The sequence below is a fragment of the Schistocerca serialis genome, chromosome 5 (assembly GCF_023864345.2).
Source record: "Schistocerca serialis cubense isolate TAMUIC-IGC-003099 chromosome 5, iqSchSeri2.2, whole genome shotgun sequence".
Classification (NCBI taxonomy): domain Eukaryota; kingdom Metazoa; phylum Arthropoda; class Insecta; order Orthoptera; family Acrididae; genus Schistocerca; species Schistocerca serialis.
Window position 1 is genome coordinate 16,828,979 of NC_064642.1, and position 13,082 is coordinate 16,842,060.

General features: G+C 34.4%; 1 protein-coding gene across 1 annotated transcript in view; it reads right to left on the reverse strand.

Annotated features, from left to right (window-relative positions):
- LOC126481710 (cilia- and flagella-associated protein 47-like) overlaps nt 1-12,607 on the reverse strand; it is a 115,237-nt gene extending 102,630 nt beyond the window's left edge. Inside the window, exons 1-2 of the mRNA XM_050105659.1 lie at nt 12,317-12,607; nt 8,100-8,574 (exon numbers count right to left, since the gene is read on the reverse strand). Coding sequence (XP_049961616.1) covers nt 8,100-8,574; nt 12,317-12,534 — 693 coding nt within the window. The 5' untranslated portion in view covers nt 12,535-12,607. The remainder of the gene's footprint in view (nt 1-8,099; nt 8,575-12,316) is intronic.
- Between the last annotated feature and the right edge of the window lie 475 nt (nt 12,608-13,082).

Consider the following 13,082-nt stretch of genomic DNA (forward strand, 5'->3'; position numbering starts at 1 on the left):
ATTTAATTGCAATCGTTCATTTATAAATTTGAACGTTACATTCAAAATTCGAAATTGTCGAGTGATAGGAACCTTTGACCATTTGATTCATGTGTACATTCATATTGTGTATTGTAGACTCAGCAGTATTTGGCTTGTAATGTGGCAAATACATATCGCAGCCCCTAGACAATGAAATCAGAAAAAACTTTTAAAATTTCAACTCTGAGTCTGATGGTATGTAGTTGAGGGCCACACCATTATATTTTTGAAAGCCCGCACACTAATGATAATTAAGAAAGCAAAAAGAAATTGTTTAAGGAGACAAATAACAAAACAAAATGGGAATTGTTCTCAGATTGCTTGTACTACAAACAGTACAATATTTTTGATAGCATCCAGTTTTATAATGAAAAAAATAAAAAAATAGGTATTCATATCATGCAGGCTGTAAATTGAAAGTAATAGTATATGCAGATTGACATGGAAAGAGAGCATCTGAGTGGTATTTTGGCCCTCCACCAACAGAAAACACCATTCACAAGTAAAGGGCTAGTAAAGAAGGACTGAAGAAAGTGAGGGAGACTAAATCTGCAAACAGAGGATTGAATGCAAATTGTCCAAAACTAGAAGATGCCAATTTTCACGGTTTTGAAAGGTCAGTTCAGTTTTATAAACAAAGAGTGTTTTTATGTCTGTCTTTGCTATCAATCTACTAACAAAAATGGTAAAAATGTAATTTTAAAGGAAATTGCTTAAATATTAAGATGTGTATTATATTCTGTAGTGTCTTATAGTCTATAAAATGCAGAACTGTAGAAACCCATTGTAACAATGATTAATACAGTGTTACTGTAAAACAAATGTAGCTGTTAAATGAGACAGGATGATCACAGGCATTGTTAGAGAAATGCATTACATGCAAAATGAACAATAAACTGAAGTAATTTGAATTGTATAGTTATTACATCAAAGAGACATTTTTCATTCCTTAGTTGAGTACCTCCATATTTTCAGCAAATAAGAGATACATGTTTGTATTAGGCACATGGTCAGGTTATTTTCATAATGATGCCTAATCTCTATGCAAAGCTCCCATTCTTGAGTCCAACTGCTTGATAGCTGCAAAATTGAGCTAGAAAATACATTCAAAGAGAAAAGGGAGAGCTTTGCATCAGTTGCTGTGACACATTAATATTCTTACAACAGTCACACATCTCCTAGATTTTACTGGCATGGAACATTTCTGTGATGCCAGTAAAATTCTGAAAATTATTTAAATATAAAATTAATCAGAATTATTAGCAAAACAGATCCTAAGCAAAACTGCTCACTCCTCTTTATCAAGTTGAAGTTATTGACTGCTGAAAATCTACACATCTGTTCAATAACAGAGTGGTACATCATGTATAATCATGAAACAGAGTAAGACAAATAACTGTAGTTTTTATTTAGGAAATGCAATTGTACTTTTATATACCCTTGTGTCTGTAACATATATATGTATTTGCTGACAATGTATTGTTGACATGTTGACAATATGACTGATTAAGTACTGTAACTCGGGGCTTTCTTTGGTATGTTCAATAACCAAGTGGTACATCACATATAAACATTAAACACAGTAAGACAAATAATTGTAGTTTATATTTAGGAAATGCAATTGTACTTTTATATACCCTCATGTCTGTATCATATATACGTATTTGTTGACAACATCCATACAACCTATATTGTCTATGGATGGATAGAATAAATAAATAAATAAAAATAAATAAATAAGTTTAGACATCTTGAAACAACTGAAAATGTGTTTGAAAAATCTGCTCATTTCTCTCCCTACAGTATATTTAAAGTTAATATTTATGATTATTTACTGAAACACTCATTCTACTGCCTCAGCAGGGGCAGGTAGTGGGGTCACAGAAAAGGTGTGAGGAATGAAATGTTAGGGTACGGTCGGGGGAAGGGGGAAGGTGCTGTAGTGCTGTCTATGGGAGTGTGCAGGGCTGGGTCATGGTGTTGGTGACAGAATGGTGGTCATTAGCTGGGGCATTGGGATTCTATGCTTCAGTTGAATGGGAGACAGGAAAAAAGATTAGGGGGAGGGGGCAGGGAAGAACTATATAGATGTGCTCAGGGATATAAGGTATATGAGAGTCTGGAATCGGAGCAGGGAAGGGAACAGAGGCTGATGGGAACATGAGCTAGCAGAGGCAGAGGTCAGAGGGGTTAAGGGAATGAATTAATGTAGGATTCATACATCTTATGTGAATGTTTTTAATTGTTTATTAAGATTATTGACATGCATCAGCTATTTCATATTTTCCTGAACATATATATCTAAAAATTTTGTCTCATTTACTCATGAGACAGTTTTTCCATGAATTCTAAAAATCAGAGCTGCTGGGTGAAGATTTTGAGCAGATTAGAGACTGACTGAAACTGTTTTCCAGAATTTATGATAAACCTATTTGTCCTGCTCCTGTGGACTGCCTTTATCACACCGTACTTGAATATTGCTTGGCAGTATGGGATCCTGTTCTATTCATGTATAGCACATGCAAAGGGTGATAGTGTGAATGGCCCCATGTGTGATCTAATCAATTTAATATTATCTGCATGACCCCTACTGAAGCAACAATTAGGGGTTGTAGTGAATTTCTTTGGACACCATTTGAAGTTGGTTCTTGAAATTTTGTAAGTAGGCTTTCTCAGGATGGCTTATGTCTGTCTTCAGGAGCCTGTCAGTTCAGTTTCTTCAGTATCTCTGTGACACTCTCCCATGGATCAGCCAAACCTGTGACCATTAATGCTGTCCTTCCTGTGTCCATTCAGTGCCCCTGTGGGTCCCATTCCAGGAAGATACAAGGAAGAACAGCATGATCCATTGCAGTTAGCAAGCACAAAAGCTTCATGGAGATGAACAGTCAACTCCAGTGGTAGATGCCATAAGACAGCCATTCTACATAATTGTGTAGTTTATTGTTAAAAGTTCTGTCAGTGTATGTTCCCAGAAGAGTATGTTCTATGCACATCTCATGAAAAGACCATGAACATAAAATTGGAGAGATTTAAGCCCATTTGGAGGCTTAGTGGCAATTATTCTTCATCCAAACCGAACATGACTGGAACAGGAAAGGGGGCAAGTGACAGTGGTACACAAAGTACCCTTCGCCGCTTACAGTACATCAAGGTTGCTTGTCGAATATAGATATAGATGTAGACTGCCTTACCATATGTCCACAATTAGCCTGCACAGTCCTGGTTTATTACTGCTGTCTGAGGCAATGTCCAGGGTTGCAACAATGTCTGGGGTTTGAGAATTTTGTGATTGGCGAGGAATTTTTTTTCACCTTTTTAGAGATTCTCTCATGGCCATGCCTCTTTCAGCTGACCTTGGAGCTAGCATTTATTTTAATGGGGAGGCATGGCTATTCCACCCCAGTTCTTGAAATAGTCAATCAGCAATACAACAGGAATAATGTATTTGTTGTTTTCATGTGTAAAGTAACTTGTTAAATAAATAAATAAATAAATAAATATTTGATTATTTGATCACTACTGACTTTTTGTTTCACTGTTTAGCAAAGGGCAAAAGAATGTGTTTGTTTAATGTTAACATATAACAGGTATAAAAAAATTGAAATTTTGTGATGACAGTAGCAATGAGCTTGTTTATTGCACTCCATGCTCTCCAAAATTTTCTGTTGCACAAAAGGGAAAGGGTGATATAAAAGATCAAATAATAAACTAAATGTAGGAGCACTATTATTGCTACTGCTTCAGCAAACATAAGAGGAATTTTCAAGTTTTCTAGAGACTGGTATTTCATGTTACAATACTTCTGAAATGTTTGAGTTTGTAAGGTCTTTGCCTGGCACAGATGCTACAGTGGAGATTTTCCAATGAGATGGAATGTCTGTTCTGCAGAAAGAGGTGGACTCTCAGTATCTGCTGTTAAACTTCTGCTAAATATTGAAATCAATCACAAACTTTCTTATTGTGAATTTTATGATGTGATAAAAACAAACAAGTTCTGAAAAAAGTAATTTCTAGTGAAAAATACAACTGAATAATAATTAATGTTTCAATAAATACTTAGATTTCAAAATGATATTCTGGGCTGTACCCTAAAATGTATGTAATAGTTAGGTATTTTCATGTTTTATGGATTGTCTGAACAATACATTGTAATGCTGTGGAATAAGTCATTTGCATCTATATTGCAAATTAATTTCTAAATATGATTACATTTTAAGTATTTTCCTTGTTTGTATTATTATTATTATTATTATTATTATTATTATTATTATTATTATTATTAAGTATACAGATGTGAGTTAGAATCTCCTGCCCACCACCTGTTAAACATTTCTGTGGACACCCACACTTGACTATAATCCAATCTTCCAAGCTAGCCTCAACACTGCTATTGCAAACCACAACTCTTCTCAGTTAACTCCAAGTTTCACGATAAGCTGCTGCTTCTCTGGTACTGTGTAGTGGTAGTGACAAACACGACACCTCCAGATTTGACAAGCATCATTTCTCATGTAGATTGTATTATGACATCCCACTGTCATTTCCACAATGATATAATGCCAGGCAGTTCTGCTGCAGTTTGTTATACTATCTTTTTTCTGATGTTCTTGTATGTTTTTCTTGATGGTGCCCATTAAGCATGATGTGGCAATGTGAATTGTGTGAGTCACACTTCCTCTATGTTACAATTTGTCTGCAGGGATGTAACAGAAACCATAGAGATTTCTCATTAATGAATGTCTCAGCTCAACATTTAATCAGCTGTGTAACATGTAACATTCATTGAGGTTGATGTTTTTGTATTTAATTTTTAAATTATAATCCCATAAACTGGGGATATCCTCACTGTTAGCTCTTTTCACTGTCCGCCAAACTTTGTCAGTTAAATTCATTCCACATTCTGTGTCATATTTTTTTATGCTTCATTTATTACAGGGTCTGTGTATTTAACTGCCTTGCTGATTTATTACAACCTATAAATCTTATGATTTGTTTATGTGGGACTAAAAATATTGGCAGTGATATGATCCAAACCCATGTTATCTGGAGAGGCTGGTATTATAAACCAGCATGTTATGTGGATTGATTAGATTAGATTAGATTAGATTAATACTAGTTCCATGGATCATAAATATGATATTTTGTAATGATGTGGAACGAGTCAAATTTTCCAATACATGACATAATTAAGTTAATTTAACAACATAATTAAGTTAATATTACAACTTTTTTTTATTTTTATTTTTAAATTTTTTTTTCTTAATTTATATCTAAAAATTCCTCTATGGAGTAGGAGTTGCCATTCAGAAATTCTTTTAATTTCTTCTTAAATACTTGTTGGTTATCTGTCAGACTTTTCATACTATTTGGTAAGTGACCAAAGACTTTAGTGGCAGTATAATTCACCCGTTTCTGTGCCAAAGTGAGATTTAATCTTGAATAGTGAAGATCATCCTTCCTCCTAGTATTGTAGTTATGCACACTGCTATTACTTTTGAATCGGGTTTGGTTGTTAATAACAAATTTAATAAGAGAGTATATATACTGAGAAGCTACTGTGAATATCCCTAGTTCCTTAAATAAATGTCTGTAGGATGATCTTGGGTGGACTACAGCTATTATTGTGATTACACGCTTTTGTGCAATAAATACTTTATTCCTCAGTGATGAATTAACCCAAAATATGATGCCATATGCAAGCAATGAATGAAAATAGGCATAGTAAGCAAATTTACTAAGATGTTTATCACCAAATTTGCATAAGTAGCTGAACTCAAACGTTTCAGCAGATCGTCAATGTGTTTCTTCCAATTTAATCTCTCATCAATGGACACACCTAAAAATTTTGAATATTCTACCTTATCTATATGCTTCTCATTAAGGTCATTATTTATTAATGGCGTCATACCATTTACTGTACGGAACTGTATGTACTGTGTCATCAAAATTCAGTGAGAGTTCGTTTACAAGGAACCACTTAGTAATTTTCTGAAAGACATTATTGTCAATTTCATCAGTTAATTCTTGTTTGCCAGGTGTGATTACTATACTTGTATCATAAGCAAAGAGAACTAACTTTGCCCCTTCATGAATATAGAATGGCAAGTCATTAATATATATTAAGAACAACAAAGGACCCAAGACCGACCCTTGTGGAACCCCATTCTTGATAGTTCCCCAGTTTGAGGAATGTGAGTTCCCCAGTTTGAGGAATGTCTGAAAGGTACTCTAGCCTGGTGGAAAAAATGAAAAATTATGCTCTCAAGGGCCTTTTATTTTTCAACATAATCTTTTTTAATAGTTGAGTGGTATTATTCCATCTCTGCAGGGCTCCAATGGAAGAGCTCCAAAATACTCTTCTATAGCTAAAATTATTTCTTCGTTATATGAAAAATGCTGATAATCAAGAAAGATTTTGAGCTTTGCAAAGAGATGGAAGTCTGGAGAAACTAAATCTTGATAATTTGTTAGGGTTTCCAACATTTCACAGCAACGATTTCTCACGCTTACCTCCGTCAAGAGACTTTTGTGACCAGAGACATTGTCTTGATTTGCAATGACTTTTTTCCTACTGTGAGCCAAATATCTTTTCTAGAATTTTTGAAAATTAATTTTAATTAAAGAATTTCTTTCATGTCCCAAAGCAACAATGTTACTGTATTTGATGTTAGTGTCTTCTCCTTCTTTGGAGCTGAAGAACCGGCTTCTATTCATTGTTTTGATTGATGTTTCGGTTCTTTTCCATAGTGGTGAAGCCACATATTCTCACACAAACTTGGTCCTGATCCACTGTGGCACGACACAACATCCATCATGCACAGAGCTTTCTCATATACATTTCTTCATGCAAAATCTAGCCAAACTTTCATTCCTACAGTCTTGGCACTTTTGTGTGACTTCATAGGCTGATCTTCCAGGGTCATATATTTAGTGCATTTTTTGACAATTTTAGGTGTGGTTGAATTTCTTGGATGTCTTCACTTCTAGTATGTTAAACTCTTTCATTGCCATTTTAAACATGACAGCTCAATTCTTCATGGTGGAAGTGGAAGGAGAAGAGTCACTATACATACTTATGAACCTCAAGTTAACTTTGTTTCATTTAATCCTTATTTTACAAAAAATAGTCATATTATCATAGTACGATTCCTAATTTCATTATTTTTGAGAATCCATGCACTGTGTCTTATTTAGAAGACTGCCTACAGCCAATCATTAGACTGAATGACTTGCAGTATAATATGGACCATGTTCAAAGTTGTGCCAAAAGGCGTTACTTCTGTAGAATAATCAGTATCTATCATACTGTATGTTGATATAAGAAAATGATTCAGCTAAAAAAATTTTTATGAGGAACTTCTTTCCACATTTCAGACTGTAGAATTTATAAAAGTAAACATATATAGGCAACCTACTAAGTTTCTTGGAATCCTACAATGTGAGATGTTGAATATGCAAAGCTCCTAACAAAACAGACAGTTCCCACGATTAATGAAGAAAAATTTTAAATTAAATTTCAAAATCTTTCGAAAGCTTAATATCTTCCTCCAGTTATTACAATTGCTTAGTAAGTAACAGTTTAGAATAATATGCATGACTGCAACAACTAATTTTTAGCTGGAGGTTTGATAAATGTTTGCAATTGCCATGTTATTGGCATAGAGCAATACGGAGCACATTACTTCTAACAACAAAGTTTATATCTGTGAAATTCATTCATAGCTTCTTTAAAGGTTCAACTCATTTTGACTGACTATTCATTATCAATAGTCCAGAAATACTTATTGACTTATGACATGCTAGGAGTCAATTTCCCCATGAGCCTCCTACTAGAGGACTTAGGGTAGAACTTCATGGGAATGTCAACTTCTGTCATATTATGAATCACTCATTGGCCAAGAAGTATTTGTGGATTGTTTATAATGACCAGTCAGTAAAAGGAACTTACATGGGCAGTTTATTGATATAAATTTTATTGATAAAAATTCTGAGTGACATGGCATGTTTATAACCAATATTAAATCAACATCATAAGAAGTGATTACTAATTATGTAAGTTAAAGATGAGATGTTACCTCACTAGTTTCAAGCTGGATAGTTGGTGGTGTCCATGTTCCATCATAGCTAATGTAACAAAATGGCTCCTTGCATGAGTAGTCTGTTATAAAAACAGCAGCTTCACTTTTGTAGTAACCTGCCAGTTCTGGGACAAAGGCTAGTTTAAACATAGCATATTCATTGTACTCTAAAGTTGTGTATATAGAATTGCCTTCCCTTGTAATACTGCTCCCTTTCATCTTGACAAATAAAAAGGGGCAGTTTTCACTAAATTCCTCACAATCAATTCTTAAAGATACATCTTCTGCAGCTTTATTCCATATGAAAAGATTTTCTTTAGTGTATGAGCTCTCTTCATCATCTGAGTACAAGATAAAGTGGAATTCTTGTTTGGAAAAATCTAAAAGACACTTTCCCACTGTACCTGCTACATTGATTGCAGGTAGACTTTCATGCGATTCCTTTGAGTGCAACATGCTATTGTCATATAAACTGAAAAATAAATCACAAGGTTAGACTTTTATTAGATTACTTTATAGTACTAAATTAAAGTCTGTTAGTTCCAAGAGCATAAAATCTTATAGGGCATGACTAAATACTTCACACATAAATGGAAGTTCACAACTTTTGTTTATGAATACCTGTAATAGTTGAAAGCATGTTACTACAAAATTAATGTTGCTAAAAACATTGTGCATCATTACCACATCACACACAAATTTATGTTGGAGGATAATGTTTATATAAACATCTGTCAACTGACTTTAAATTTTTCACTCTTTCCTTAAATGTATAGGACATAACTAAATTCATTGTTTACGACTTATGACTCAGCAATACTTAGACTTTCCACAATAAATTTGAATTTCATAGTAAACAGAACTTATATTGTTTAAGATCAAATAACAAGTACACTGTGTTTGTTCTCTTAGTTTTTGTTTATTTTTATGTAGTTTTTGTCTTATTAGGGCATCTTCTAGATGATATGGCAAAATAAGCAAAAAACTACAATGTGTACAACTTTGCTTCCACTGTTTATTCCCCAATGTTTGAGCTTTCATGAAACAAATTGGTTACACATGTATCATTCAAAATATTTTCCATCACTGGCACTACTTTCTCAATTTTTTGGGCAGTGTACAAATCCCGCATCGAAAAAATTGTTCATATTTTGAAGTGATCCACGAATCGATCCAATTTGTGACTTCTTCATGAGATCAGAAGTGTTGGCTAGCCAGGTCAGGCGCCATTGATCTAAACAGGTGATAGTCAGAGGGAGCAATGTATGGAAAATACAGCAGGTGTGGTAGGACTTCCCATTTTAACTTTTACAAGTATGTTTTGACCTCTTTTGCAACGTGGGGTTGAGTGTTGTCTTGCTGCAAAACCACTTTATAGTGCTTCTTGCTGTATTGCGGCCATTTGTCTTTTAATGCTCTGCTCAAATGCATTAATTGTGTTCAATAATAAGCACCTGCGACTGTTTCACTTGGTTTTAACACATCATAGTACACAACACTGAGCTGGTCCCACCAAATGCAGAGCATGATCTTGGAGCCTTGAATATTCGGTTTGGCCATCAACATGGAAGCATGGCCAGGATATCCCCATGATTTTTTGCATTTAGTGTTATTGTAATCAACCCATTTTTCATCCCCGGTCACAATGTGATGCAGAAATCTGTTCCGTTTTTGCCCCTGAAGCAACTGTTCACAAACACACAAACGCCATTCGACGTCTCTTCTGTTTCAGCTCACACGGGACCCAAGTTGCTTCTTTCTGAATCATTCCCATAGCCTTCAGACATTTTGAAATGGTTTGCTGTCTCACTACCACTAATTTTACCAATTCTTCTTGAGTTTGTTGCTAGCCTTCACTCAGCAATGTCTCCAATGTTGCATCTTCCAAAACATTCTCTCTTCCACCACTATACCGGTCTACAACATTAAAATCACTATTTTTGAAATGTTGAAACCACTCACAACATGTTCTTTCACTAAAGGCATGCTTACCACATGTACTTGAGAGCATTCGATGAGACTCAGCCACTGTTTTCTTCATATTGAAACAAAACAGTAACACCTCCCACAAATGACAAAATTAGGTTTGTAAAATGACATTTTTAATCAAGAACATCTTTATGATGCGGACACAAATTGACTAATGTTTGAATGAGGTTATGTTGACTGAGGTCCAAGCTAATTGCCTGACATCTGTGATCTGTTTCTTTAAACCGTTACTTACCATTGTTGCCACCTATCAGCAAACAGCAGAAGCAAAGTTGTACACCTTGTAGTTTGAAGTAAACGAAAATCAATAGAAAAAAATAGTGTACTTGGTATTTAACCTTAAATATGAAATTCTTGTACCAAGAAGTAACAGAAGAATCCATAAATAAAATTATGTTGTTGGTATTAAACAAGAACAAGTTACAATGAAGTGGCCCACTACAATTGACGAAATGCATAAATGCATTGTTATTAAATATCTGAACTTTTGTTTTCTTCCATCAGTTATAATGAACAGCTAAACCTGTCCCATATAATAAATATAACAGCAAAAATAATCAATTTTATAATGTGATTAGTTAGACAAAAAAATCTACTCACCAACCAGCGGCAAGAGAAAACACACACACACACACACACACACACACACACACACACACACACACAAATGTTTCAGTTATCCATGCTTTTGCAGCCAGTGGTTCCTTCTTGCAGCAGAAGAGCTGAAGGGCAAGGAAGAGGGATGAAGGAAAAGGACTAGAGAGGTTCAGAAAATGGGGTACAATTCCGAGAAGTCACCCAGAATTGTGGGTCACTGGTAGACTTACCAGAGACATTGAAAAGGTAGGCTAATTGTTGGGGACTGCACCAGATGGGATTCGAAAACCAAGCTTAAAAGTGGAAGACAGGATAATACACAAGACTGAGATTACTGCTTCAACATTGTTCACCTGTTAATAAGAGTGAAAGCCTACATGGACTGAGTAATGTGCAATAAGCCCTTTGGAACAAATATATTCTCAAATTTTTGATCTTATCCTTTTCTCGATCTTTTTTTAAACTCTGACTGTATAGCAATATTTGTCACACTAACAATTAACCCCTGTGATTAAAAAACAAATTTCATAAAATTACAGTACTACAGAATGATAAATTGTTGTTTATGTGAATATATATTATGATAATTGTTATATTGTGCTGTTTCATTTTCTGTAAATTATTTTCAGTTTAATGTTCAACGTTTCAATCTTTGTATGACTATCTTAACTGATTTACTTTGGAATGATGTTAACTGTGTGTTGAGTTAGTTGTGTGTTTTATGGTGGGTAGGAGGGGAGGAGGGATGTAAAGTTTTTCTGTTGTGTTCAGTTATTGGACAGATTGTAAATTTGAGTTGCGTACAAATGAAATGTATTTTGATGAGTGAACATTGTAATTGATGGCACCAAGGGGTCTAGGACTATGAAATATGAAAATTTCATGTGAATCAGTTTGTCGTCTATATTATTCAAGAAAGATGTGAACCTATGAGGTTTCCGGACTACAAGAGAATCCGGGTTCCAGACAGAAAAAATTCAAGCAAAAGATTGAAGGAGATCCTCAAAAAACAAGATGAGTAATCTTTCTTTAAAACTACCACTAGAGTTGGCCAATACTTTTTTTTTTTACTCTATAAACATTTATTACAATTAATGGTCATCCAATTGTGCATAACAATGTAGATCATTAAACTGAAGCCATCATGACCAGGACACTCGTACATTTGGATTTTTGACTGTGTTAATATTTCAGGTGACCAAAAAGCATATAACTGTGTTGCAAAGTGAAATGATTTTAAATGAAATACAATTTGACTTAGTACATGTGGAGAAGTTTTGGAATGACGCAACACTATAAACATACATGGTTGTAAATGTTGAAGCATTATAACTAAAGTTAACACCATCTACCCAGTCCAGGACAATAATAAGATAAGTACCAATTCAAACATTTATTTTTGTATTTTCTCAGTGCAGTGTTGTGCGAACATTTTGACCAGTTTTTTTTCACATTGATAATTTATGAACAAATTTACAAAAATGGATCATGATCAGAACAATGAAATAAATATACCAAACATACCAGCTTCAGTTAGCGATTTTAAACAGGATATAGCTGATTAATACATGTTTCAGGATGTATTAGACAATAGTCAACCAAAACAGTGAAATAAAATCAGTGCAGACCTGAGATTTTTAGACAGTAGCATTTTAGATTCAAGTCCAGACCATGAGAAACAAGCACAGTCACATGTAAGTAAAACAATGGTGAATGAAAAACCCAAATAGTTAAATTTACAAGACATGCTTACTGCAATAATGTCATCAATGGAAAAAAATAGTGACAAACTTGAAAAAAATAGGGAAAAACTTGAAAAGTCTATAGTCTCAGAATCTAATCTCATTAAAGGAGAGCTTATTGTGCAAATTTCAAACCTTAAAAAATACTTAGTTGGTGCATTTTCTCAAGTGAAAGCTATAGATGAACGTGTGAAAAAAGTAGAGGGGTGGGTAGAGGCTTCAGAATCCAAAATACAATTTTTAGAGACAAAAATAGGGGAAGTTGACAAGGATCTCAGATTTGAGATAGGTGCTGTTGAAGTTCGATGTAAAGTTGCTGTTGGAGACACTAGAAAACAAGCTGTAATCCTTATAAATAAGTTAAATGAAAAAAATAGACAGTGTTGCTTCAGAAGAAGATGAAAAAGTTCAGAAAATAGCTGAGATAACAGAATCATATGTGTCAGACTTACAGAATGATGTCACCATTATCAAAAAACAAGTACAACAGTTACAAGATGGATACGATATTGTATTGCCTGTGTTATTCTGACGATGATGCACAGTGGCAACCACAGCCATCTGAAACACATCAATTGAATTTGCAATTGTGAACAATGACTACCATCAGCAGTAGTATGGAATGATGACAGTGAAAACTTGTGCTGGACCA